General features: G+C 43.5%; 1 protein-coding gene across 1 annotated transcript in view; it reads right to left on the reverse strand.

The window, feature by feature from the left end:
• Positions 1-4,368: 4,368 nt before the first annotated feature.
• Positions 4,369-26,612, reverse strand: part of LOC138293851 (uncharacterized) — a 66,948-nt gene continuing 44,704 nt past the window's right edge. The window contains exons 2-5 of the mRNA XM_069233159.1: positions 18,497-18,576; positions 13,287-13,366; positions 5,722-5,899; positions 4,369-4,419 (exon numbers count right to left, since the gene is read on the reverse strand). Coding sequence (XP_069089260.1) covers positions 4,369-4,419; positions 5,722-5,899; positions 13,287-13,366; positions 18,497-18,576 — 389 coding nt within the window. The remainder of the gene's footprint in view (positions 4,420-5,721; positions 5,900-13,286; positions 13,367-18,496; positions 18,577-26,612) is intronic.

A 26,612-nucleotide genomic window follows, 5' to 3' on the forward strand; every position in this document is an offset into this window, starting at 1 on the left:
GCATTCCTTCATTACTATCATGACAAGTGGAATTTCATGATTCAGTTGCATTTGTTACTTAATTATGGTTACAACACTCCAGCAACGTACTATCATTATTAGACTTTAGTGAATGGATAGAATTTTATGTTTAGAATAATATCTGGGATCTTCAATTGTGGGATGAATGGAGATGTGGACACAAGCTGTTTACTGCCTGCTACTTGTAAAGAATAAAAAATAAGAATTTGAACTTTTAACCAGATGGTTTATTCTTTCTGCATACGTCACACACTGTTGTCACATAATTCACCTTTGCTTCATAATTTCTAGATGTGAGGAGAAATACATTGGTTTCTAGCTCATACAAATCTAAGGCTGCTAAAAAGGCTTGATTGCAGTATCCTTATCTACACAAAAACTTTAGAGAAACTGATCAATAGGCAGCAAAGTGTACATAAATCAGGCTATTAGACTGTGCGTGAAAGGTGTAGTTCAAGGTCACCGGTACAATTGTTACTGGGACACGGGTCTACAATACCCCTGCAGATTGGCCTCCCATTGCATTCCAAGCAGGAACTTACACTTGGCATCTGCACATCTAATCCACACACAAACTTTCAGATGACTGAAAAACCTGTCAGGTATTTAGGTATGTAGAGGTCAAAACTCTGGAATGCCTATAACTCGAATCTGAGAAATAAATCAAACCACATAATGTTCAGGAATCATCTAAAATTACTTTTATGCAAGAATTCTCTCCAGTAGAAAGTATGTCCTTGCAAGGGGATAAGGTCAAAATGAGGTAGACTTGTTGACATTTGTGCGTGCTTGCACATGCATGTGATGTCCATGCTTCTGTTTCAGCATTTAATTTAGTGCAGAAGTAAATCCCCCTTGTGGCTCAGAAATCGGTTGCTCCATTGACTTTATAGTGCCAAACCCAGTGAGTACAAGGGAAATATGGTATGATATAGTGTATAGCAAGACAGCATTATTAACAACAAGAATATCCTTTGAGTTATGTCTGTATTATAGGTATGAGTTGCAGCAGAGCTGCTCTTCGTACTGAGCTCTGGCATCAGTCCTTCATGGGAAGCTGACTGTTTCACTAAAAAGTTAAGGTCATTTACATCTGATCAGCGCACATGTATGTGAACCGCAAGGCCAATGCCTTTTAACAATGTCAAAGGAAGCAGCAGGCCAGTCACCAAACAAGCTGCAGGTTTAAAAATTGTAGCGGTTTTACTATGAAATCATTTTAAATGCAGAGACAATCTGTGAAGACACACGTGCACCAGAAAGAAATTAAAACGTTTGTGCATTAGCCCCCAGAATTTATTGTAAACTTGCAAAGGGGCTATGCAAGGGTGTCATATGCCTTGGTACAGGCAAGGAAAAAGGGCCCCTGACTGCAGGTTGGGGATTGAAATACAACAATCGTGGTTCAGTGGATCTTAGTCCTCGGGGCCAGTGTCTCTACACCTGCTGGACCATTGGTAGCTACACCCCTCAACAAATCGGTTTGACTTGCGGTCCGGTCTATCTGGACATGATAGGAAACTCTTTTCTCTGGAGTGTGTTTTGTCTTTGAAGCTAAAAGTAGTAGGCATGTCAGTTGTATACTTTTGATTTTTATATGCCTGTTCTTGCTGAAAAGTTTACTGCGCGGCATTAGGTGGGATGCTGGGCGGGTGCACAAGCACTCAGGCTAGAGGCAACATAGGCACTTATAACCATGTATTTCAAATGTGCATTGAATGTCTTATTAAGTTAGCATAATCAGAGGCCTGAAACATTTGGTTTCCCGTGTCTAACCTTCAACGTTGAGTTTTGTTTGTGTTGCAATGCTTTTCTTTGCAGGTGCGTCCATGCAAGTCTAGACTCAATGAAAGGCATGTTGTGTGCTGAAGATAGTGGGGTATAGGGATACTTTGGCAAGGACAGGGAGCGGTAATGAACTGAGAAAACTCTTGTTTGTGTACTAGGCACTGGGAAACATTCAAGGTCGTCCTGATGTTGGATTTGTGGGATGAGATCTTGAGGGGAGTCACCAATCTCAATTGTGCAAAAAAGATGGAAAACTACTGGCGTGGATGACAGAGCTTTTTCGAAGGTTCTATAGGCTTAATTGGTATTCACCTAGTTATACAAGAGCAGATTCCCTTGAGATTTGGAGAGGTACTGACCTCTTTATTCTTCACTCCTTTGTGTTGCTTTATGCAATACATCACCTCTCTGTCAGAACTTCTACTGAGGTTATGCTGACACTTTCCTAGTTCTTGAGACTCAATTAGGGTTTCCCCTTAGCTTAGTTTGAGGTACTAAGAATAATATAGATTCTCTAATGATTAGGCAAGAGGACCTCAATTTATATACAGATCATCAGGTTCTGTTTCTTATCTTTTGCATTGCTTCAACTGAAATTCTTGTATGCCATATGCTTATATGATTTAATGTAATTTGATGCTTTACTTGACCTTTGGTGAGTTTGTACTTGTACAGCATATGTTTGAGATTCATTTACATCAGTTTGTCTCTTAATTTGTAAAACATGTTTGAACCTTATCTACTGTCTCCTGAATTTTAATGTATGACCAATTAGATTACACTGTCAATTGAAACTAAAGGTTGATTTCAACACTCCTTTACCTCTTAAGCATCCTAGAAAGCTCCATCTGATCTGAAGAAGAATAATGAGAATATGGGCCAGGAGCGTCATCAGATGGTAGCCGAGTGAGAATGGTTAGGTCCTGAAATAAGGGGAGCTAGAATCCCTTATTCTAGATTAGTTATTTGGAAGATCAGCGGAGGTCCCAAGATTCGAGAGAGAGTTATTTCACCGGAGGAGTGAGTATCAATAGGATCGTGAGTTGCAGTGGTTTTATGTTTATCTTGCTGTGCTTTGTGTAGTTTGGATGGTGTTTTGCGGAGATGTTTTGAAGGTTGTGTGAATGTGGTGCTTAGTAAAAGAAGTTGAAGTTGTTATCGGATCCAACGTGACCTAAGAACCTGGGATAGTATTAAAAAGTGTAGAAGACACTATGGGGGTCATTCTGAACCTGGCGGTCCATGACCGCCATGGCGGAGGGCAGCGGAAGCACCGCCAACAGGCTGGCAGTGCTTCCTGGGCGATTCTGACCGCGGCGGTAAAGCCTCGGTCAGAAAAGGGGAGCCGGCGGTTTCCCGCCGGTTTCCCGCTGGCCCAGGGAATCCGCCATGGCGGCGCTGCTTGCAGCACCGCCATGGGGATTCCGACCCCCTTCCCGTCAGCCTGTTTCTGGCGGTGTCCACCGCCAGAACCAGGATGGCGGGAACGGGTGCCGTGGGGCCCCCTAACAGGGCCCCACAAAGATTTTCACTGTCTGCTTTGCAGACAGTGAAAATCGCGACGGGTGCCACTGCACCCGTCGCACCCCTGCAACTCCGCCGGCTCCATTCGGAGCCGGCTTCATTGTTGAAGGGGCTTTCCCGCTGGGCCGGCCGGCAGTCTTCTGGCGGTCGCCCGCCGGCCCAGCGGGAAAGCCGGAATGGCCACCGCGGTCTTTTCACCGCAGAGCGGTCTTTCGGTGGGAACCGCTTGGCGTGCGGCGACCGCCGAGGTCATAATGACCGCCTATATTGTAATTTTCTCTTAAGTCTGGTGGTGCTTGTTGTGAAACATTTGTTAACAACACAGTTGAGATAGGGACATTTATCTTTGTGGTAATGTGAGGTGTGGCTGGTATAGTGGATCCTAATGAGCAGGGTTAATATGTACCAATTTGAATGATTACCCCCAGGTCGAGGTTTTGTTCGAGTGCTTGATTGCTCTGACTCTTGTGTGATTGGATACTATCAATTTTTTGTGGAGCAGACAAAAGTTATTTGTATTGTATTTTGTTATGTGTGTTTGATGCTAAGAACGGTGCATGCCTGCAGACTGTAAAGGAGGGTGAACTGCTACAAGGAGAGAGACTGATGTCACAGAGTGCCACACTGGCATTGGTCGTTGGTGTAATGCAGCACTGGTATTGGTTGTTTACGTCACAAGGGGATGCGCTGTGATTGGTAGTTGCTGGTGAACGAGCACTGTGGACAAATAATTATTTCCTGGTCTGGAACAAAATTCTATCTGTGATTATTGATATTTGATTGAAGGATTAATTATTTTAAGGTCATACAAGACTTGTTTAGTGGAGTTGTAGCTTTACCAAATAGAGAGGGAGAAGCAGCAGCACCTGAATATATTTATGGCAATAAATGTGGAGCTCCACACATATATTTGGCTTGGTCAGTGGCGCAAGATCACAGAAAAGGAGAGTGCATTTAAGTTTCCATGTTATGGCACATTTAATTTAAGAATTATTGAAAACTTGAGGAGGGTGTTATAGGAGATGGAACCACCTCCTAGACCTGCACAGTATGTGGTGCTAAATGATTGGGAATGTGCTGCTCATGCTAGAGAGAAAGAGAAATATTGGGGAAGAGTGCGAAAAAGCAGTGCATACTTCTGTCAATGCTAGATGGGATGTTGAACCCTAGAAGTGGAGAACTGACATAGCAGCAGGAGTAAAATTATACCCAGCTTTAACGAGTGAAGCCTTTGAAAGAGAAAAGGAAAAGCAAAAGGACAAGAAAGCAAAAGATGGAAAACAAAAGGAGGCAGATGATATGAGCGAGATCAGTCACAACACTTTACTGCATCAACTCCAAAATATTTTTTAAAAATTGAGAATGCCTTCTTCATAGATAATACAACTTTATTTGAAGTATACACTTATATATGTAAGTGGAACCAAAAACTAAATAGAAAAGATAATAAAGAGAGAAAATGTTATTAATATAAAAAAACGTATATATTTATTAATGTATACTTATATGCATATCTGAATGTCTGAGAGAAATCACAGCGCTGTGTAGGATCTGAAGAATTTCCGATTTTTATGGATTTTATTTTTGCCGAAGGAAGAAGAAGAGTAGCTGACACCAAATTTATTTCGAAATCCAAGAATTCTATTAATTGAGTTAGAGACAAAGAGGATTTTCTCTTTGTTGAGAAGAAACCCTAAATCGGTTAAGAGGGAGCATGTCAGCGTCAAGTGAGAAAGAAGGGAACGCGGGGACTGATTCATTATAAGAATATCGTCTAGATAAATTATGAGCCTTTCTCCTTGAGCTCTGAGGAAAGCTACCACCGGTTTCATTAACTTGGTGAAGCACAATGGGACTGACGAGAGCCCGAAGGGTAGAGAGGTAAAGTGGAAGAGTTGGTTTAGCCACTGAAATTGCAGACATTTTGTGGAATCTGGATTGATTGGGACCGTGAGGTATGCATCCTGTACGTCCAAGCGAACCATCCAGTCGTGTTGAAGCAAAGTGTCCCTGAGGTGAAGAATCGTTTCCATTTTTAAATGTTGATAGACTACAAAATGGTTGAAACACTTGAGATTGATTACTGAGTGCATCTTTTTGTTCTTTTTTTGGACTAAGAAAATGGAGCTGATAAAACCTGATGGGACGGGGTGAGTAACTGTCTGTTTCTGAAGAAGAGCCTGTATTTCTAAAGAAATGAGAATGAACATTTCTGATGAAAAACGTGGAAGAAGAGGTGGAGCTGACTGGATATGGCTTGAATAAAGTTTGATAGCATAACCTTGTACCGTACTCAACACCCAAGAGTTTGATGTGATTGACAACCATTTTGTGAGAAAAAAAGCAAAGACGGCCTCCTACAGGAGGAAAGCCAGAAGGTAGGCTTACCTGTTTGATTAGTGGCACTGGAGCTCCTGAAGCCTCTGTTACGGGAACCTCTGCCTCTTTGTGGGTAAAACTACGGCTTGTATTCCTGATATGATGTGTTGCAGGATCCTCTGGAACCTCTGTTGGCATAACCATGGCCGGCAAAGCAAGTCCTGCCTCTGCCGGCCCTTGCAAAAACCTGTTGGGAGAACATCTTCTTTAAGGACTGTTGGGCTTTGTCCAAAGAAGCAAAGGTAGCCACATATTTGCTTAACTCTTTAATAAACGAGTTCCCAAAGAGTAAACCATCTATTTTGACAGGATGATCCACTGTTGCCAAACTCACCAATTTGGGATCCAATTTGAGTGAGAGTCCCTTTTTTCTCTCATGTGTTAACAGAGTTAGCATTACCAGGAAGGCAAACTGCCCATTGCACCCAAAGGGAAAGTTCTTCTGGGTAAATAATGCTATTCTCCAATCTGGCAGACTCTGCAAGGTCGAAAATGTGCGTGAGTAGGCCAATCACATCTAAAAGTTTGTCTTGACAAGAGGACCATGCCTTATCACCCCCTTTGCGGGGATCCTTACCAAATTTAGTAAAGAAGGTGAGGGGAGCCTGATCGATAGGAGTAATTGTGACCTTTTGGGGAAGGGAAGGACGAGGGCATTCCGATTTTAACTTGGCTCTGGTCTGTTTATCAAGATGGCAATTGAGCCTGGAAGAAACATATTACCCTACATGATCTACTGGTACCCACTCTGTGGAATCTGGATGTAGAATATGCCTGGGTCAAACATTGGTACACCTTCTGAATCCATGACCAGCTTAGGTTTAGAAACCTCCTGAGGAGATAATTTAGGTATCTAGATAGGAGGAAGAGACATAGAATCTCCATTATTATTGTCAGATAGATTATCCTCTGAATCATTGTCAGCCAAATCATCATCCATATCAAGGATAGGGGATACAATAACAGGGGACATGATATGCTTAGATTTTGATTTGCATTTTAATGACGATTTATATTTTTCCTGAATTTTATCCTCCTTAGTAGGAGCCCTGTGATGAGCCATGTCCTCTGCCTTATGTGAGGAAACCTTTCTTACCACTAGTGCCACCTTATATTGTTTTTGGGGGCATTAATGGCTGAAGGGCGCTTTCTGCGTTCCCCGCAGACTGGGCCTAAATCATCTTAGACACCATATCAAAAACCGAGATTTCTAAATTCTTTGAGAATTTGTCCGTAGATGCAGACACTGCCTGCTGGACAGAGGCTTGGATAAAAGAACTCAACTCCCCCTTAATAGTATTCATCGCCTAAGGACCTTCCTGCATTGAAGGAGAACTGTCCATTTCCATAATCGGATAAAGGGGCTAAAATGCGGTGCGGGCGAACAAAACAATAGCGGCGCTCCTCAGATGAGGCTAAAATGGCGACCGCAACCTGAGAAGTCTGTAAACCGTTGTAAAGCGAGCGGGAGGGAAAGCGCTCGGAAGATATGCAGCAATGTGCCATCTGAAGGAAGGAAAAAACGCTCACAGCGCATCACGCTGATTCAGAAGTAAGACAACATTAAAAACAATAAGAAATAAAGTTAAATATTAAAATATTAGGTAATAACATGAAGAAAAGTACTTAACTTGACTGCGAGCAGCAAGAAAAGAGGGCTGTTTGCAGTCGAGTGATGTCACAATATGGTGTATGGCATTCTGATTGGTTAATGTTATTTTACTGTGTTTTTCTTCCCATTGGCTTATTTTGTTGCCACTTGGGAGCTGTAGTTTGTTTATCTTGACTGCTGCTATTAAATTTAAGCAAGGAAAGAAAAGCATAATAGGAGCCTCCAGCTTTGACATAAAATTATGGAATACCAACTGCCCAAATAAACATGAATCCTGATATAGTGGGGGTTACTCTGGTGAATGTGCATCATGAACTGATAAAAAATGGTTCAGGAATTTGTGTTCCTGCTAACCCCACTATCCCAAATACTGCAAATGCTCTTACTGTCCCAGTTACTATTGGTCCTGTGATTACTATGTACAAGTCTGAATTCCCAGGATAGAAAACTTATAAGTTGGCTGTCCCTAGTGCAGCAGGTGCTTAGGGTAATGCTGCTGTGAGTCTCAATATTACTGGATTTGTTACTCTAATTTCAACAAATACAAGCTCTCCATGTGTAGCGAGTACTGATTCAACTTTGAATCATACAGGGTGTTGTTCCACAGGAACACTCCAGAGAATGCCAACTTCTGGCAAACTGTATGGGAGTCATCTTTAAATTCCAGTAGCGGTTCCCATGGAGATGGGAATATGTCTAATGTTCCTTTAGTGTCACAGAGTCTTAGTGCTAAGGCAATAGACGCGTGGATGAAAGCTTTTAATACTCCTTCAAGTGATGGCAGGAGTTCCGAGTTGAGTCAGGAAACAATCCAATCACCTGTGAGAGAGAACTTGGTGGATGTGGCTAAACTGAAGTTAGAATTGGATGAGGTGATTAGTGGGAATCTTGAAATGGCTTGTTTGGACTCTTACCAAGAGAATGAGCTTGTAGTCATGTGTAAGGATGTTAGCAGACGTGCAGGACAGGTTTATGACAAACTATCTAAGTTGGCTTAAAAATATAAGATAGAGTTTAACAAGACCAAAGCCTTGCAGAGGAATTATCATGGATGCTTTAATGAGAAAGCCATAGATGAAAATACAAATTAAAGAGCTCATTCAGAACATTCAGAAATGGAATGAGTTAGACAAATGAGAGTCAATGGGCAAGAAATAAAAAAAAACGAGAAGACAGACAGGGGAACCACTTTCTCTTGTAGAAGGAGGAGCAAGCACATCAAATTTCCTGTTAAGGGAAGAGCCAGTTGGAGGTTATGTTCATGTGCCTTGGAGTAGAAGTGACCTTGCATCATTCACTAACGACTTTCGGAAGCGGACGGAAAAGCCAGTAGAGTGATACTAGCAGGATGAGTGATTTGTGACACTTCACAAGTATTGTGGGTTGATTTGAATATTCTGTTTGACATTGTGGTTCGAAGATAGCAATTGAATGACCTGAGAAAGAACTGATGAGGAACCCAGTGACAAAAGGCCCTTCGCTGTTGATGATGAAAAAGTATCAGCAGTTGATGACATTTTTAAAGTCAAAGGTGTCACCCAAAGATATTGATTGAGTTAAGATTGACAGGACAACTCAGGATCCCAAAGAGTCAATTCATGCTTACCATGAGAGATTGTTGCAGGCGTTCATCTGTATAGCAAAATGGAGATGCTTGAACCGAAGGATATGGGACATTTTGTGTCTAGGTTTGGGACAGAATTAAGATCTGGAATTAGTGTGATGATTCAGCAGCATTTGATTTGTTGGCAGAATAAATCAGTTGATGAGATTTTTAAATATGTAAAGTACTGCAGTGATGAAATAGGGATGAAACAGAAGAAACTGAAAGAAAAGCTAATGGTTGCGCAGATGAATGCTGCTCAGAGTAGTCAGACCAAGCCTTTTGTAGGGAATCTCGATACAATGCAATGAGTGTTATCAGCAAGGAGCTACTGCGGTGCATGGTAGAAGTCGAGGTGTTCCAACTGATGCCAGTACAGGAATGGATGTAGGTAATCTGAAGAAGACAAACCCTTGTCATTACTGCAATAAGTTAGGGCACTGGAAGCGGGACTGTCATCTTAACCCAGCTAATGATGTCCAGAATTCGAGGTTTCTACAGCCTCAGGATGACAATCCTGTACAGATACAAAATGGTCAAAGACCGAGACTACAGAATTTTATTGAGCCACAAACCCCAGTGATGCAGATTCCATAACCCCGATGCCTCATCGAAATGCGAATGACCGTAGACTGAATTCTAGTGCATTTGACTGAATTTGAATGCATTTCAAAACAATAATACCTTCCAACAGTATCCCGTGTTTAAGGTATCCAAGAACTATGGCTTCGATCAGTCAGCCTGACGGTGCCTGAGGGGAGAGGAAGATTGCAAACTTGGCAAGATTGTGGAGGTAGACCAGGGTGGTCCATTTGTAGATGAAGTAATTGGCCACTTGTGTCATTTTTTGTTGACACTGGTGCTACCCGCTCTACTCTGAGTACAGTAAAAGTCCCAAACCTATCCCTCTCGGGAAAAATGATCGAAGTTATAGGAATTTCAAATAAACAAATGACACACCCAGAAACAACAGTACCTGTGAAAATAGGGTCTTTCGATGAGAATCACCGATTTGTGGTATGTGATTTTAGTCCAGTGAGTCTCTCGGGGAGTCCAGTGAGTCTCTCGGGGAGAGACCTCCTTTGCAAGCTTAACTGTGTCATCTATTGCATGCTGAAAAGTGTAGGAATGCAGATTCATGATGAGGATGTTGTTTTCAAATTGGCAAATGATGGTTCTTACATTATATTGTTTACCATGATGACCACTGCTAACTAGGTGCCTCAGGTATGAGGTTTGGGATGTTTCAGGAAAGGGCATTGGTTTGATCAAAGGTGTTGAACCCGTTCGAATCACAGTGAAGCCAAACTGTGAATATTCGTAAACACCCCAATATAATTTGACTGCTGAGACAATTGCTGGGACTATGCCGGTAATTGAATCTATGATTCAACAAGGTCTTCTGAAAGAGATTTTGCGGAGTCCATGAAATAGACCCATTATGGGCTTACAGAAGCCTATGCTATATATCACATCATTCAAGATTTGAGGAAAGTGAACAACATTGATGTTACCTGTTGTCCCGTGGTACTGAATCCAGCTGTGATTTTGTTTCAGTTCCATGGGAGGCTGAGTAGTTCACTGTTCTTGATTTGTGGTAGGCTTTCTTTTCCATACAGCTGCGTGAGAACAGTCAGTTCCTTTTTGCGTTTCAGTTTAGCAACTGTGTTTTGGCATGGTGCAAAGTCCCACAAGGGTATACTGAGAGTCCCTTCATCTTCAACCAGATTCTCAAGAAGAATCTGAAGTCCCTGGTCCTGCCTTGCAATTCAGTTCTATCTCAATATATTGACAGCTTAGTGGTGGAGTTGAATACCCCAAAAGCCTGTAAACAAGATATTATCATATTGTTGAACTACCTGGCTGAGTATGGACATAAAATGCCCCTAAGCAAGTTGCAATACTGTCAGAAAGAGGTACAATATCTCAGACATCACCTTGAAAAAGGAGTAAGGAAAGTGTCACAAGACAGGATTTCAGCAATCCTGAAAATGAATCCGCCAACTACCCAGAGGGAAGTCAGGATGTTTTCGGGAAGGGTGGGTTAATGTCACCAGCAGATACTAAACTTTTCCCTAGTGGCCAAACCTTTACAGAGGCTGACACACAAGAATGTTTCTGATCCGAAACATTGGGATAACGATTGTTTGATTGCCTTCCAAGAAGTGAAAGTCTTTGTCGTGTTGATTACAATAAGTTATTTGCACTTTTCTGCAGTGAAAGGGAGGTCTGCGCCCTCTCAGTGCTTAACCAGTAACACGAAAATGTCGGAAGGTCTGTGGCCTACTTTGCTGCTACTCTTAATCCTGTAGCATCCGCGCTGCTAGGTTGATGTAAAGCGTTGCCAGCTGTCAGTGACAGCAGAGAGAGATGTGAAAATATAGTTATGGGTCACTCACTTATGTTTATGTTCCTTATTCTGTTGAGTTGGTGTTAACAAGGACTAGAACCCAGCACTTGACAGGTAGCCCCTTTACCAAGTATGAATAAAACATATTAAAACTGAAAATGTGATTGTCAACCGATGTGCTGTTTTAAATCCTGCTACTTTGTTGCCCATACCAGACAATGAAAATGATAATTGTGAAATGAAGCATGACTGTCTCAATGTCAATGAACTACCCACCAAGCCAAGACCACATATACAAGATGAGCCACTACCTGAGTCTTACTTTGTGGTATACGTGGATGGCTCATGTTTATGAGACAATGGAGGAAGTTTGAGGAATGCTGATGCAGTCTGCACAATTTCAGGAGTTGTTGAAGCTTTCTGGCCTCAAAGAATATTTTCTGCACAAGTGGCTGAATTGCTTGCTTTTACTAGAGCCTGCTGTGTTTCAGACTAGCTGAAGGTGACAATTTTCACTGATAATCAGTACAGTTTTGGTGTTGTGCATGACTTCAGACAGTTATGTTCCCAGAGAGGGTTTATGACCCCTTCCGGATTGCCTGTCCAGGATGTTGAATAAGTGAGGAAACTTCTTGAGGCATTACAGATGCCTGCTCAAGTTGCAGTGGTCAAGTGCCCTGCACACCATAGTGGAGACAATCATTCAACTTTGGTCAACAGATATGCTGATGAGATCGCAAAGTACTGTGCCCACAATGACTGTACCTTTAATGGAGAATACACAAATGAGGGAATGGATGAGACCAATTACATCCTTTTGTTAACAATGGCAGACACATGGGAAGAGGTAAAGAGGATTCAGAAAGAGGTGTCAAAGGAAGAACAGCAGGGTTGAGTCAAACCAAGTTATGTCAAGAGAGAGGAGGACATTTGGGTTTCAGTGGATGAAAGTCCTGTGTTGCCAAACCGTCTGTTGCCTCCAATGGCTAGGCATTTCCACAGTTCAGCTCATGTCGGGAGAGATGCCATGGAATGACTGTTTAGACAAACGTGGTTTAATCCCAAGTTAAGATTGATGGCTGAAGCATTGTGCCACAGATGTGTTGTTTCCAAGCAGAACAATGTTGGAAAGAGAACTACAGTAACACTAAGTCACATAGTAAGATTAGGAGCTCTCTTTAACAGGATACGGTTAGACTCTATCAAGATGCCTGTGTATACTGGTGTAATGGGTGTGCCGTTACAGGGTTGCCGCCGGCGGAGCAGGTTGCAGGGGCAACCGCAGACGGCGTCATAGGGAAGTGCCCCAGGGGCACTTCAAAAAGAAGAGATCCGGTGACCTCAGGAGATGTCCAAGGTCAGGAGGAGGTGTGGAGGTAAGAGAACGCAGAAGAGAGAAGAGAGAACACGAGCATGGATGGAGGCGAGGAGGGAAGCAAAGACGCGGGGAGACAACAGTAGGAGGGGAGAGGAGACCCGAGCAAGACAGATGACGCGGAAGAGAGGAGAGAGGACGTGAGCGAGGACGAAGGTGAGGAGGACAGTAAAGGTGAGGAAAGACAACAGCAGGAGGGGAGAGGGGACCCGAGTAAGGAAGAAGACGCAGAAGAGGTGAAGGGAGATGCGGAGAGGCTGCAGCAAGAAGAGAGAGACTATGCAAGAGTTGATGGAAAGAAGCAGATGGAAACCAGGTGCAGCGAGAGGAGAGCCTGATATCAGAACACCCAGCCACGTTCCATGAGGGATGTGGCTGCACAAGGTACGATCATATTTCTTTAAGGGACCTCCCATTGAGACTAGGGGGACGAGGAGAGGGAAAGGGGAAGACTAAGCGAACTAATCCTCTACAGAAAAGGTGACTGAGGTGTGGAAAAGCTGAAACGCCTGATACACCAGCACCTATGCATGCCGTGCACGTTTGGACACTTGAGTACTTCGCACCTCATGTTCCCACTCACTCCCTCCCCCTGGTGAACTTGGCAAAGAATTTGTTTACAAATATTGCCTACCTGATATCTAGTTTCCTCTCTTCCTCCAGAGGCACGCCGGTCCGAAGCAGGATTTGACTCCAGAGGGGTGAAGAACCAACCTAGGAAAGAAAAGGAAGAAACATAACAAGTACATTAGGATGTCATACCCGTCTTGTTTTTGAAAACATACTCAAGAAAGGAAAGACCACATAGAAAACCCCAATCATAGTCCGTGTCTCGTTTACTTCAGCCTCTTACAGTGGTGGCAGAAGTGGGATAAATAAGTGTTACAACGATAGCCACAGCAAAATGGACACAGGCACCAGCCTAACGGACGTGATACACCAACTAGCTGAAGGTCAGAGACACTTACAGCTAATTTTTGAAGAACACGTAAAGAATGCTGAAAAAGATCGGAAACAGTTACAGGCAGCCTTAAAAAGCCAGGCAACCATAACCGCAAACAATCAGTTAGTACATGAAACCGCCATACAAAAAGTGACAGAGAGAATTACCAGTGCAAAGGTCCATCCGAATGTTCCCAGTTCAGTCCTACAGAAATATGTACCAGGGGAAGATCCAGACTCATTTTTTACTAATTTTTAGAGGGTTGCCCTCTCTGCTGCATAGCCCAAGGAGCGGTGGGGCCAATATATTGCCCCCTTACTGACCGGCGAATTACAAAATGCATATCAGGCAGCCAACCCAGGGGAGCTACCCCATATGACGAGATTAAAAAGGCTATACTCGAAAGATTAGGATATGATAGTGAACACTACAGGGTGAAATTTAGACTGGAGAAATGGGGTGCCCAGGATAATGCTAGAGCTTTATTTTTCCGAGTTCAAGATTTGGGTTTAAGATTATTAAAACCTGAGGAGTCCACTAAAGAGGAAATCATACAAAAGATCTTACTTGAACAGTATTTAGAAGCCTTACCTAGTTCCACTAGGCATTGGATAAAACAACATCCAAACATATCCACTACTGAAGCTATCGAATTAGCTAATGCATATCATGGAACCATGGACTATAAAGCCTATCCAGTGCGGAGCCTCCGGGCACCGCTTCCAGCAAGGAAACAAACAATAGTAAAACCCTCGTCCCGGGAATCGTTGGATACTACTAGGCTCCCCAAACCAGTTGGAAGGAAGAGTGGTAGCCAAACCCAGTGCTATAGTTGCGCCGAGTGGGGCCACATCACGCAAAATTGTCCCCGGTGTGTTCAAAGTCCTGAACCAATGGAAATCAGATTTTCAAAAGGGAGGGTTCTATGCACTGAGGTACTCCAGATGAAGTACATTCTCGATATGAAAGTTAATGGACAACCCATGCAAGTATTAATAGACTCAGGATGTCGCCAGTCAGTAATCCAAGCCGAAAGAGTAGCCCCCGAACAATGGATGTCTAAACAGAAAACGGCCATAACATGTGTACATGGAGAGACCCAAACCTACCCCCTTGCTCAAGTAACCCTTGAATGGAGGGGCAACATAGAAACCCTTCAGGTGTGAGGGATACCAGGCTTAATACAGGACCTCATTATTGGAACCGACTACCCAGAGTTTGTATCACAGTTATAGAAAGCTATTGCAGAAAAAAAATCCTCACAATGGTTGTTAGAGGGACCTTTCCACAGGGAGGATATAGAGCCAGGTAGGAACAAGGGGAGGCTAACCCGGACACAAATGTTAGAGAATAAAAAACTGTATAATAAAGGGGTCTTTGCTCATAACGTTTTTTTTCTCCCACACAGTGTCCTCCATGAATCACCCTACAGGGAGCTTCTGTACCTGTCAGAGAGAGGTTCCCACCCTTAAAAATGCCTGGGAGCAGGTTGTTCCAGAAATACCTAACAAGGTAGGAATCTTCTTTTCAGTTAAATAGGGTTTAGTTTATAGATATGTAAAAACCTCAGATCAAGTGAAAACCCAACTACCTGTATCCCGCCCCTTTAGCCCTTTAGGTCTCAGGTATTACACTTGGCACATGGTCAATGTGGAGAAGAACACTATAGTAGAGAAAAAACAGAGACCTATCTATTAACCCGTTTCTATTGGCCTGGAGTCTTCTCTGACATTAAAAGGTATTGTGCCACCTGTACCAGGTGTCAACTTACCAATACCCCACAACAGCCTAAAGCACCCCTATACCCTTTACCGATTATTGAGGTTCCCTTTACCCGGGTGTCTATGGACTTAGTAGGACCTCTGGTACCATCCTCCAAGGGCTATCAATACATTTTGGTGTTGGTGGATTACGCCACCAGATATCCTGAGGCCGTTCCTTTACAGAATATGACCACTAGAACGGTGGCCCAGTCAATGATTGAGTTCTTTGCAAGGGTAGAGTTTCCCAAAGAAATATTGACTGATCAAGGGACCCTCTTTATGTCAAAATTAATGAAAAAATATGTGCCTTATTAGGTATTAAACAGCTGAGGACATCGGTTTAACATCCCCAAACAGGCAGCCTCGTAGAAAGGTACAACCGCACCAGTAAAATCCCTACTAAAGAAAATCACTACGGAAACCATTAGGGACTGGGATAAGAAGCTTCCTCTTGTTCTCTATGCTATTCGGAGTCATGTACAGTCTTCCACGGGGTACTGCCCTTTTGAACTGGTCTTTGGTAGACTTTCCCGGAGTCTATTGGACATGGCTGCGGAAGAGTGGGAGGAGAAAGAGGAAGAAGGGATAGACCTCTTAGAATATGCAAAAAAAACTCAAAGACACTTTGTATACATTGTGGGCCATAGTACATGAACAGATGGAGAACGCCCAACAAAAAAAACAACAATACTACAATCAGAATAGTAAATTACGAGACCTGCAGATTGGAGGTAAAGTACTCATTTTAAATCCTTCCTCTGATAATAAACTGTTAGACCAATGGCAAGAACCCTTTAGGGTCACTGGTAAGGTGACCCCAGTCACTTAAAGAGTAGCAGTACCACATGAGAAATGACGGGAACAGATATATCATATCAACCTGTTAAAAGAATGGAAAGACCCAGAAACCCCAGCTCCTTTCTCCTTCATTACCACCTCACAACCATTACAGATACAGTTTGCAACCTTAGGTGATAATAAAGAGGAATCACTCCCTGTGCTCAACAGTAATCTTTCACAAACCCAACAAGAACAAGTACTATCCCTTGTCCATCAATACTGGGATGTATTTTCCCCCAACCCATGGCAAACAACAATAGCACAGCACCATATTCATACAGAACCCGGAAAATATGTTCGGCTAAAACCCTATCGTATGCCCGAGGCTTGGCGCAAAGATGTTTGAAAAAGAAGTTAAAAAAATGTTAGAGCACGATATTTTAGAACCCTCTACAAGTCCTTGGTTTTCTCCCATTGTCTTAGTACCGAAACCTGACAAGTTTCCAGTTCTGTGTAGATTTCCGCCAGTTAAACACCATGTCAACCGTTGATGCATATTCCATGCCTGGAGTAGATGAAATAATAGAACAACTGGGTGCCGCCAAATACATGTCTACTCCAGATCTCACCAAAGGCTATTGGCAGATTCCCCTTGCACAAGAAGAACGATGGAAAACAGCTTTTTCAACACCATCGGGTTAATATCAATTCAAAGTAATGCCATTTGGATTACATGGCACTCTAGCCACTTTCCAAAAGCTTATGGATAAACTTCGATTAAAACACCAACAACACGCTGCTGCCTACTTTGATGACATTGTAATATTCAGCCCTTCTTGGAACACCCATCTGTTACAGTTAGACCCGGTCTTGGCGATCCTGAGGGTAGCAAAACTCACAGCGAATCCCAGTAAATGCAAGCTAGCCCAAAGTTCGATACAATACCTAGGGTATGCCGTTGGACAAGGCACTATTCATCCATAAATATCGAAAATACAGGCAATACAGGAGATAGCATACCCCACTATAAAAAAAACAAATACGTTTCTTTTTGGCATTAGTTGGATATTACGGGAGGTTTATACCTCACCTTGCAGAGAAGACTGCCCCATTGACCAATTTGTTGAAAGGGAAAAGTCCAAATCGCATACATGCCCTAACAGTTAAACAAACAGCTAGTTTTGATACTCTCCGACAATGTTTATGTACCCATCCAGTATTATATTGCCCGGATTTCACCAGGCCATTTGTGCTTCAGACTGATGCTTCTACTCAAGGGTTGGGTGCTGTATTTCTGCAACCTGATGGTCACAATGAACTGCACCCAGTGATCTACATCAGTAGAAAACTGTTACCCTGTGAACAAAATTATTGGACCATCGAAAAGGAATAGTTGGCCATTAAAAGGGCTGTTGAATCCCTTCAATATTACTTTTTGGGTTGTTATTTTTCCATCCTCACTGACCACGCCCCGCTGACCTGGCTTGCCCGCCACAAGGACACGAATCCCAGGATCCTTCGGTGGTTCTTAGCTCTTCAACCTTTCTCCCCTCAGGAAATCCATCTTCCTGGGAACCTGCTGGTCACGGCAGATTCTCTGTCCCGCACACCTGTGACATAATGGCCCGATCTGCCATCCTGGGAAAGGGAGTTGTGTAACGGGAGTGGAGTTACAGGGTTGCTGCTGGCGGAGCGGGTTGTCGGGGCAACCAGAGACGGCGTCATAGGGAAGTGCCCTCGGGGCACTTAAAAAAGAAGAGAGAAGATGCAACTCACGCGTGGACGGAGGAGGGGAGCAAAGACGCGGGGAACCACAGTAGAAGGGGAGAGGAGACCCGAGCATGACAGACGGCGTGGAAGAGAGGAGAGAGGACGCGAGCGAGGAGGAGAGTAAAGATGAGGAAAGCCAGTAGCAGGAGGGGAGAGTAGACCAGAGTAAGGAAAAAGATGCGGAAAAGGTGAAGTGAGACGTGGAGAGGCTGCAGCAAGAAGTGAGAGACTATGCGACAGTTGACTGAAAGAAGCAAAGAGGGAAACCAGGCGCAGCGAGAGGAGAGCCTGACATCAGAACACCCAGCCACGTTCCTGGAGGGACGTGGCTGCACAAGGTACGGTCATATTTCTTTAAGGGAACTCCCATTGAGACTAGGGGGACGAGGAGAGGGAAAGGGGAAGACTAAGGGAAATAATCGTCTACAGAAAAGGTGACTGAGGTGTGGAAAAGGGGAAACGCTTGATAAACCAGCACCTATGCATGCCATGCACATTTGGACACTTGAGTACTTTGCACCTCAAGTTCCCACTCACTCCCTTCCCCTGGTGAACCTGGAATAGAATTTGTATAAAAATATCACCTACCTGATATCTGGTTTCATCTCTTCCTCCCGAGGCACGGCGGTCCGAAGCAGGATTTGACTCCAGAGGGGTGAAGAACCAACCTAGGAGAGAAAAGGAAGAAACATGACAAGGACATTAGGATATCATACCCATCTTGTTTCTTAAAACCTACTCAAGAAATAAAAGACCACATAGAAAACCCCAATCATAGTCTGTGTCCAGTTTACTTCAGCTTCTTACAAACGGGCTGAGATATGTCCTGGTGGTCGTGTGCATTTTCTCGCATTCGGTTGAATCTTACTCGACCAGAAGAAATGACAGTCTCACTGTAGCAAAACTACTGTTAAGAGAACTCATTTTTAGGTTTGGCTTCCCAACCTCTCCAGAATCAGACTGAGGGACTCATTTTAATACTGAGGTCCTGAGATTGGTGTGCACAGCATTGCAAGTGGAACAGAGACTACATTGCAGCTATAGACCTGACACAGGTTAATGGGACACTGAAATCTAGACTGGCAAAAGTGTGTGCTTTGATATCTTTGAAATGACCTGATTCTTTGCCCCTTGTGTTGATGAGTCTTTGCAGTGTACCTGATCGGAGGATGGGACTGTCTCCCCATGGGATAATGGAGATTTTCTTAGCTTTAGTGAAAGAAAGTCTTGATTTTATTAAACACACGGAGGCGAGTATTATGCTATCTTCTCTTGCTTTAATTTAAACAGCAGCCAAGATAAACTACAAATCCCAGCAGACCCAGCTGGGAACTACAGAAATATGTCATACAATGTGTAACCAATCAGATTCTCAGAAGAGCATAAACATATTGGCTGAGAGCAACAAGTCCTCTTTTCTTGCAGAGCAGTTAAGCCACTCTGAATAAAGGTACAATCAGGAGTAAAATAGCACATGCCAATAACAATGAAAATAAAGCTTCAAAACGATATACAATGTGAACAGTCTTTTGATCAAGATCCGGGATGAAAAGATCTTGAAGTAGAGTCCTTTCCTGGCTCCAGGAGGATGTGGTCATCGGAGTATCCTGGTAGGGTGAAGAAGAAACCTTAGGATGTCTGGTTGGTAGCGGTAGCTGTACCTGATGAAAATAAAGGGAGGGTTAATCGAAGAACAATAGAGGTGGGATAATACTCGCCTCCGTGTGTTTAATAAAATCAAGACTTTCTTTCACTAAAGCTAAGAAAATCTCCATTTTATTACAAGCACGGAGGCTCCTATTATGCTAGTTCAAAGCATAGAAATTACTGAATTAGCTACATGAGAAACAGGCTTGCAATAAAAGGTTCTAAAAGTTGAGACATTTGACCAATCAGCGGATTTGAGAATGTCCCCTAAACTCAATCCTGCCCAAAATGCCTTGGAAGCCATAGCTCCTCTGGTGGAATGGGCCCCAAAAAGGGAGATATTGATGCCGGCCAGATCCATAATCCATTTAACCCAACGGGCTAGAGTGGTGGAAGTGACGGGATTATGAGGGGATCTAAAAGAGACGAGGAGTTGAGTTTCAGAAGACCTTCTCAAATCTTTAGTTCTTGAAATGTATTCTTTCAAACAAGTTCCTACACATATGTTAGCATGATCAGGGAAATAAGGATAAAAAACAGACATTAAATTAGTTTTTGTTCTTCTCCGAACCTGAAAGAAAACACCTTGAGGAGTATACTGTACAGAAGTCACGTCTAATGCTCTAACATCGGAAACTCGTTTGAGGGAAACTAGACAGAGGAGAATGGTTAGCTTAGACGAAAGAAATTTTAGGGATAAAAGGGAGTTAGATGGTTGAGAAAGGAGAAACTGTAAGATTACATTAACATCCCACATAGAATTGTACTTAGGTAAAGGGGGTTTGGTAAAACGAATTCCTTTTAACAGACGACAAATCAGAGGATGTTCGCCAACGGGTTTGTTATTTATTCTATCATGTTCCGCGGAAATTGCGGACCTGTACATGTTGACTGTTCTGTAGGCTTTGCCCTGGGCTGCCAAGGATGCTAGGAAATTAACAATTAGGATTACATCTGTTGAAAAGGGATTGGCACCCCTGAGCAGACACCAATTATGCCAGACTGACCAGGCTGACTTATAAGCTTTGGTTGTTCCGGGAGCCCAGGCTTGACGCATGAAACTTGCAGCTTCCTGCGAAATTCCTGGGGTTCTCCAGGCAGACCCGAAACCATCCATGAGACTAACTGAAGAGATTGGTTGAGAATCAAGTCGTGAGGTTGTCCTTGAGAATTCAACAAAAGGGAAGGAAAGAGTGGAAGAAGAAGAGGGAGGTCTATGAGTAACTCAAGAGCTAAAGGGAACCAAGGCTGACCCTGCCAGAGGGGGGTAATCAAAAGCACTTTGGTGGATTGACGACGGACCTGTGCCAAGACTCTGGAAATCATTATGAAGGGAGGAAAAGCGTAGTTGATTTGGTTGGACCAGTCTTGTTGAAATGCGTTGGTGGCCAAAGCCAGAGGGTCTGGCCGCCAACTGTAAAAGTGAGGGATTTGAGAGTTTAAACGAGAAGCAAAAAGATCGACAGAGAAGGGACCGAATTTGGAAGAAAGATTGTTGAATATAGAAGGGTGAAGACGCCAATCGCTGGAATCTTGAAGATATCTGGAACACCAATCTGCGATTGTGTTCATATTTCCCGGAAGGTACTCTGCTCGTAAGGAAATCTGATTTTGAAGGCAGAATTCCCATATACTCTTTGCTAGCTCGACGAGGGGTTTTGACCGAGTACCTCCGAGGTGATTTATATATCGTACTGCTGAAAGGTTGTCCATCCGGAGGAGAATAGAACAACTTACCCTGTCTTTGGCGAAGGTTTGGATCGCAAAGGAACCTGCAAGAATCTCTAAACAGTTTATGTGCAGAGACGACTCCTCTCTTGACCATAAACCTCCAGTCGAGAACTGAGCGCATCTTGCGCCCCAACCAGTCCGACTTGCATCGGACTCTAAGACAAGATCTGGAGCTGTAGAGAATATTGCCCGGCCATTCCAAGCGTCTAGGTGATCGAGCCACCACTGAAGTTCGATCCGGGATTCGTGATCCAACAAGATTAGATCCTCGTAAGTAAAGCCTTTTCGGAGATGTCGAATTTTTAATCGCTGAAGCGCTCGATAGTGAAGGGGACCTGGAAATATAGCATGAATCGATGAGGCTAACAAACCGATTATGCAGGCAAGACTTTTGATCGTAAGCTGTGATTTGTTGAGAACTAAGTGTATTTCCTTTTTTATATGGGAAATCTTTTGGGCCGGGAAATGAAGTGTAGCCTCGGTAGAGTCTATGAGAAACCCCAAAAATTCCATGTGATGGGACGGAATGAGGTTGGATTTGTCTTTGTTTATCAGAAACCCTAAATTCTGAAGGAGGGAAACGAACATATCTAGTTGTTGTATGAGTAGGGATCTGTCCTGGTGTAGAATTAGAAAATCGTCCAGGTATACGAGAATTCTGACCCCTTGTGCTCTTAAGTGAGTTATCACTGGTTTCAACATCTTGGTGAAACACCAAGGAGCTGAAGAAAGGCCAAACGGAAGGCATGTGAAACGGTAAAACTGACCCTTCCACTGAAATTGTAGAAATTTCCTGAAGGAGTGATGAATGGGGATGGAGAGATAAGCATCTTGTAAGTCTAAACGAACCATCCAGTCGTTTGTTAATAACGAATCTCGAAGATGGAGAATAGTTTCCATCTTGAAGTGATGATAAACCACAAATTTGTTGAAAAACTTGAGGTTTATAACAGGACGATATTTCTTGTTCTTTTTTTGGACCAAGAATAGCGTACTGGTGAAGCCTGAAGGATGAGGGAAACATGGCTCTATTGCGTGTTTGAGAGTTAGGGAATGAATCTCTTGAGAAAGAAGAGTGTCTTGTTGTTTGGAAAAATTTAGGGGTCTTGGAATATGATGTTGAAAAGGAACTGAATAGAGTTCTATTTGAATACCTGAGACTGTCTGCAGGACCCATGGATCTGCGGTTAAAGACTGCCAGTTTGTCATAAATAGTGCTGTCCGGCCTCCCACCAACAATGAACCATAAAGAGGAACGCTTACCTGAGTTTTGGGATCCTCTGGATCTGAAGCCACGTCTGAAGGAACGATACCTTTGTGGATAAAACTGTGGCTTGTATTCCTGTTGATAGGAAGTGGAGCCTCTGGTCTGGTTGACCGCACCTCTCTGGGTGTATCGGCCGGCAAAGCGGCTCCTGCCTTTGCCGGCTCTTCCAAAAACACGAGAGTGAAAAATCTTCTGCATGGAAGATTGCGCTTTATCCATGGAGGTAAAAGTTTGAACATATTTGCTGAGTTCTTTAATAAAAGAATCTCCAAAAAGCAATCCATTGGCTTCCGGACCCGTCTCCTTAGCTGCGAGAGTATTGAGTTTGGGATCGATTTTGAGAAGCAGGCTTTTGCGTCTTTCATGCGCCATTGAGGCGTTTGTGTTGCCAAGTAAGCAAATCGCCCGTTGGGCCCAATTTGAAAGGATGACCGGGTCAACTTTCTTGCCTTCCATTCTGGCTTCTTCTGCCAGGTCCAAGATTCTGGTGAGAGGGCCAGAAATGTCGAGCAACCTGTCTTGACAGTTGGTCCAGGCTCTGTCTACACCTTTTTTGGGATCCTTACCAAATTTTGTAAAGAACATTATCATATTAGGGTCGATGACAGGGGTATCGGTGATGTTGTTGGGGAGGGAGGGTCTGGGGCACTCAGACTTAAGTCTATTGCGTACTAACTTATCTAATGGTTGACGTAGATTTTTTAAAACATATTCAGAGACATGGTCACAGGGAGTCCATTCAGTGGAATTAGGGTGTCGGATAAGGGTGGGATCAAACATCGGTTGACCCGCAAAATCTAATAAAGTATTTTTTGATTTAGTTTGAGATGACTCTCCCAATTTGTTTAGAGAAGTTTTACGCCTCTTCTCCACAGGCCCTGACCAGATCATTATGTCTGGATCATCCTTATCTGTATCTTTATCCGAGTCGGAATCACCCATATCGTCATCTGAATCCCCCAGATGAGTGATCTGAATGGGAAAGGGAATACTAGAGGTGGAGGGTTGATTGGGAACATTTTTTGACGGAGAGTCAGCATTAACTTCAGTATTATCTGTCTTTCTTTTCTTGGCCTTGGAAGGCGAGGTATTAGAAAGTAAACGTTTAATAGAGGCTTCAAAAGTTTTGGAAAACCCGGAAATTGAGGAAGAAACCGCTTTTTGGACTGAATCTTGGATGAAGGAATCTAAATCCTCTTTAAACTGCTGAGCGTCGTCGTCTTCAGAATAATTTTCCATAGTGATGGATAAAATGTAATTTTTTGTCAAATATTGGAGGAATTAAACTATGGGTGCACCTCAACAAGGGTGAAATAATCAATTAAATAGATAAGTCAGTCCTTAAATAAACGAGAGAAATGTTTAACTGTAAACAAAGCCTGAAAAAACGGCTGTAGAATCAATTTAAAATTGAGCCTCAGAAAAAGGAACGGTTTGGGAAGGAGAAATATGCCCGAAAATCTCACCGGAGTTAGTATAAATGGAGAGAGAAGGCGAGCGGTAACGCTAATGAGGTGTGACCGCAACGCTGACAGCTGACTGGAAAAACAGCTGATCCGACGCGCGTTAAAGTAAACACGCTGTCGGAAGCTATGCCGGCTCGCGTTCTGAGAAGAGAACGCTGCTGAGCAGAGCGCGCGCCCCAGGCGTTCAATTTAGAACGTTGGGGACGCGACCGAATAAAAAATAAATTAGCGGTAGAATCGAGCATAAATAAGTAAACCGAACCGAGAAAGGGGTTAAGAGAAAGCGCATATACAAATAACTGCCTAATAAAACCATACCAGAAAGAAAAAACTGTAAATATACAAAGTAAAGAAAATGCAACACATGAGTAGAAAGATAGTACTTATCTTGACTGCGAGCAGCAAGAAAAGAGGACTTGTTGCTCTCAGCCAATATGTTTATTCTCTTCTGAGAATCTGATTGGTTACACATTGTATGACATATTTCTGTAGTTCCCAGCTGGGTCTGCTGGGATTTGTAGTTTATCTTGGCTGCTGTTTAAATTAAAGCAAGAGAAGATAGCATAATAGGAGCCTCTGTGCTTGTAATAAAATCATGGGCAGAGCTATGAGATTGCCAGCTATACCTGGGAATGCTTTTGTGACCATTAAAGATGACATGATCCTTGATGACTGCAAATAGCTATCTGACGTGGTGCATTCTGTGTCTCATCAGGTCAGAGTAGCCACAGCCCGCTGCTTTAGGAACAGTGTCATGACCTCAGTCCTAGCGACTAGGTCTAGGTGAAGAAACATGGAAAGAAGACGTGTTATGAGCCTCATTGGCGTGAACCATATCGAGTCATCTCGGTGACAACAACAGCTGTTAAATGTGGAGGTCTCCTATACTGGATGCACGCTTCCCTGCTCGCAGAGTTGAGTGTACCCTTGATGTGATGCACCCGTCCCAGGAGTACCAGTGGTGACAGGGAGACAACAGAATCAGGTTAGTCAAGCTGTCAGGGATCAAAAAGAACCTGAAACAGCACATGCTCCATCTGAGGGGGGGGGGGGTTTGGAGAGATCCACAGTTGAAGCTGAGATAGAAGAGTTGCGTCCTTTAGTGGCAAATGAGTTAAATTCAGATTTTAGACCTATTCTCGTCTGTCAAGTTCACTATCGCCTGAAATGGTATCCAGGGCCTGTGCTTAGCACTGCCTATGTCAGGTTGGTTAACTGGAAAGCCAGGTCTTCAGCTTCTTGCATAATTCAAGGAGAGAAGGAGGCTCTGATATGGAGTGGGAGGTCTTTCCACGCTTTAAGAGCGATGTAAGAGAATGCCCATCCTCCTGATCTAGTTCTGTGTATGCGTGAGATGGGTGCAATTAGAAGTCCTGCAGAGCAGAGCTGTCTGGCTGGTTGGTGGAAGGAGATGCAGCTGTTCAGGTAGGTGGGACCTGAGCTGCATAATGCCTTGAATCTGTGTATGAGGAATCTGAATTGAGCGTGTTTGTGTATCAGAAGCCAGTGAGTTCCCTGACGTGTGGTGTGATGAAAGTTCTGTTTGGGGGATTGAAAATGAGTCTGGCTTCTGAGTTCTGTATAGTTTGTAGTCTTCAAGCAAGTTGGATAGTGATCCTGGCATAGAGGATGTTGCCATTGTCCAATCTGCTGGTGACTAGGGTGAGAGTGACAGTTTTTCTAGTTTTGCTTGGGGGCCATTTGAAGATCCTCCTCAGCATCTTGAGGGTGTGGAAGCAGGATGCCGTTGACTTGTGTGGTCATGTCCAGTTTGCTGTCAATGACTATCAAGAGATTCCTTGTGTGGGCTGGGTCCAAGTTCGTCCAGCCGCCAGCTGGAGCCCCATGGTGAGGAAATGTTGCCAAAGATCACTACTTCCGTCTTGTCTGTGTTGAGCTTGAGACAGTTGGCTTTCATCCAGTTATTGACTTTGGTCATTCAGGTGGTGAACTTGCTAATTACTGGCTGTGAGAAGCTTCAGACAGGGAAAAGGTAACTCTCTAAACTTTACTTCTCCTTAATATTTATTTAACATTTGACTTCACCATTGAATAGGATTTTTTAAAACTAATGGAAATAGTTCATTAATTATTTATCTAACTGGTCTCATTCACAAAATACAGTATAAATATTTTAATTTGTACTCTGGTTTCATACATAAGACAGCTAGGCATTACTCAGTGAAAATAGCTCTTGGGTGCTGGTCACTGCAAGAACATTAACAATGATGGCCCACATGTCCTGCCGCTAGGACGCTCGACCAACCCAAGTCCCTCGCCCGGAAGTGATCGATCCACCAAGGATCACGGTTGCCAGCGCTGTCATCGCTGAAGGCTCTGAAGATGCCGAAATGGAGCCCGCCATCCTGGGTCGGTGAAACCAAGGTGATAAAGCAGAGGGGCCCCCTGCAATGGCTGAGCGCTGAATCGGGCGTGCAGATAAATGAAAAAGAGAAGCGCAAGCAGGCGAGTGAGAACGGCCAGCGAGGATGCAAAGATACAGAGGCGATACAACAAGCTGGGGGCCATGCAGAGGAGCTTCCACCCACAGGGCTATACAGGTGAGAAGGAGAACCGCTCTAAGAAGTTGGGG

Source organism: Pleurodeles waltl, chromosome 4_2, assembly GCF_031143425.1.
Source record: "Pleurodeles waltl isolate 20211129_DDA chromosome 4_2, aPleWal1.hap1.20221129, whole genome shotgun sequence".
NCBI classification, from domain to species: domain Eukaryota; kingdom Metazoa; phylum Chordata; class Amphibia; order Caudata; family Salamandridae; genus Pleurodeles; species Pleurodeles waltl.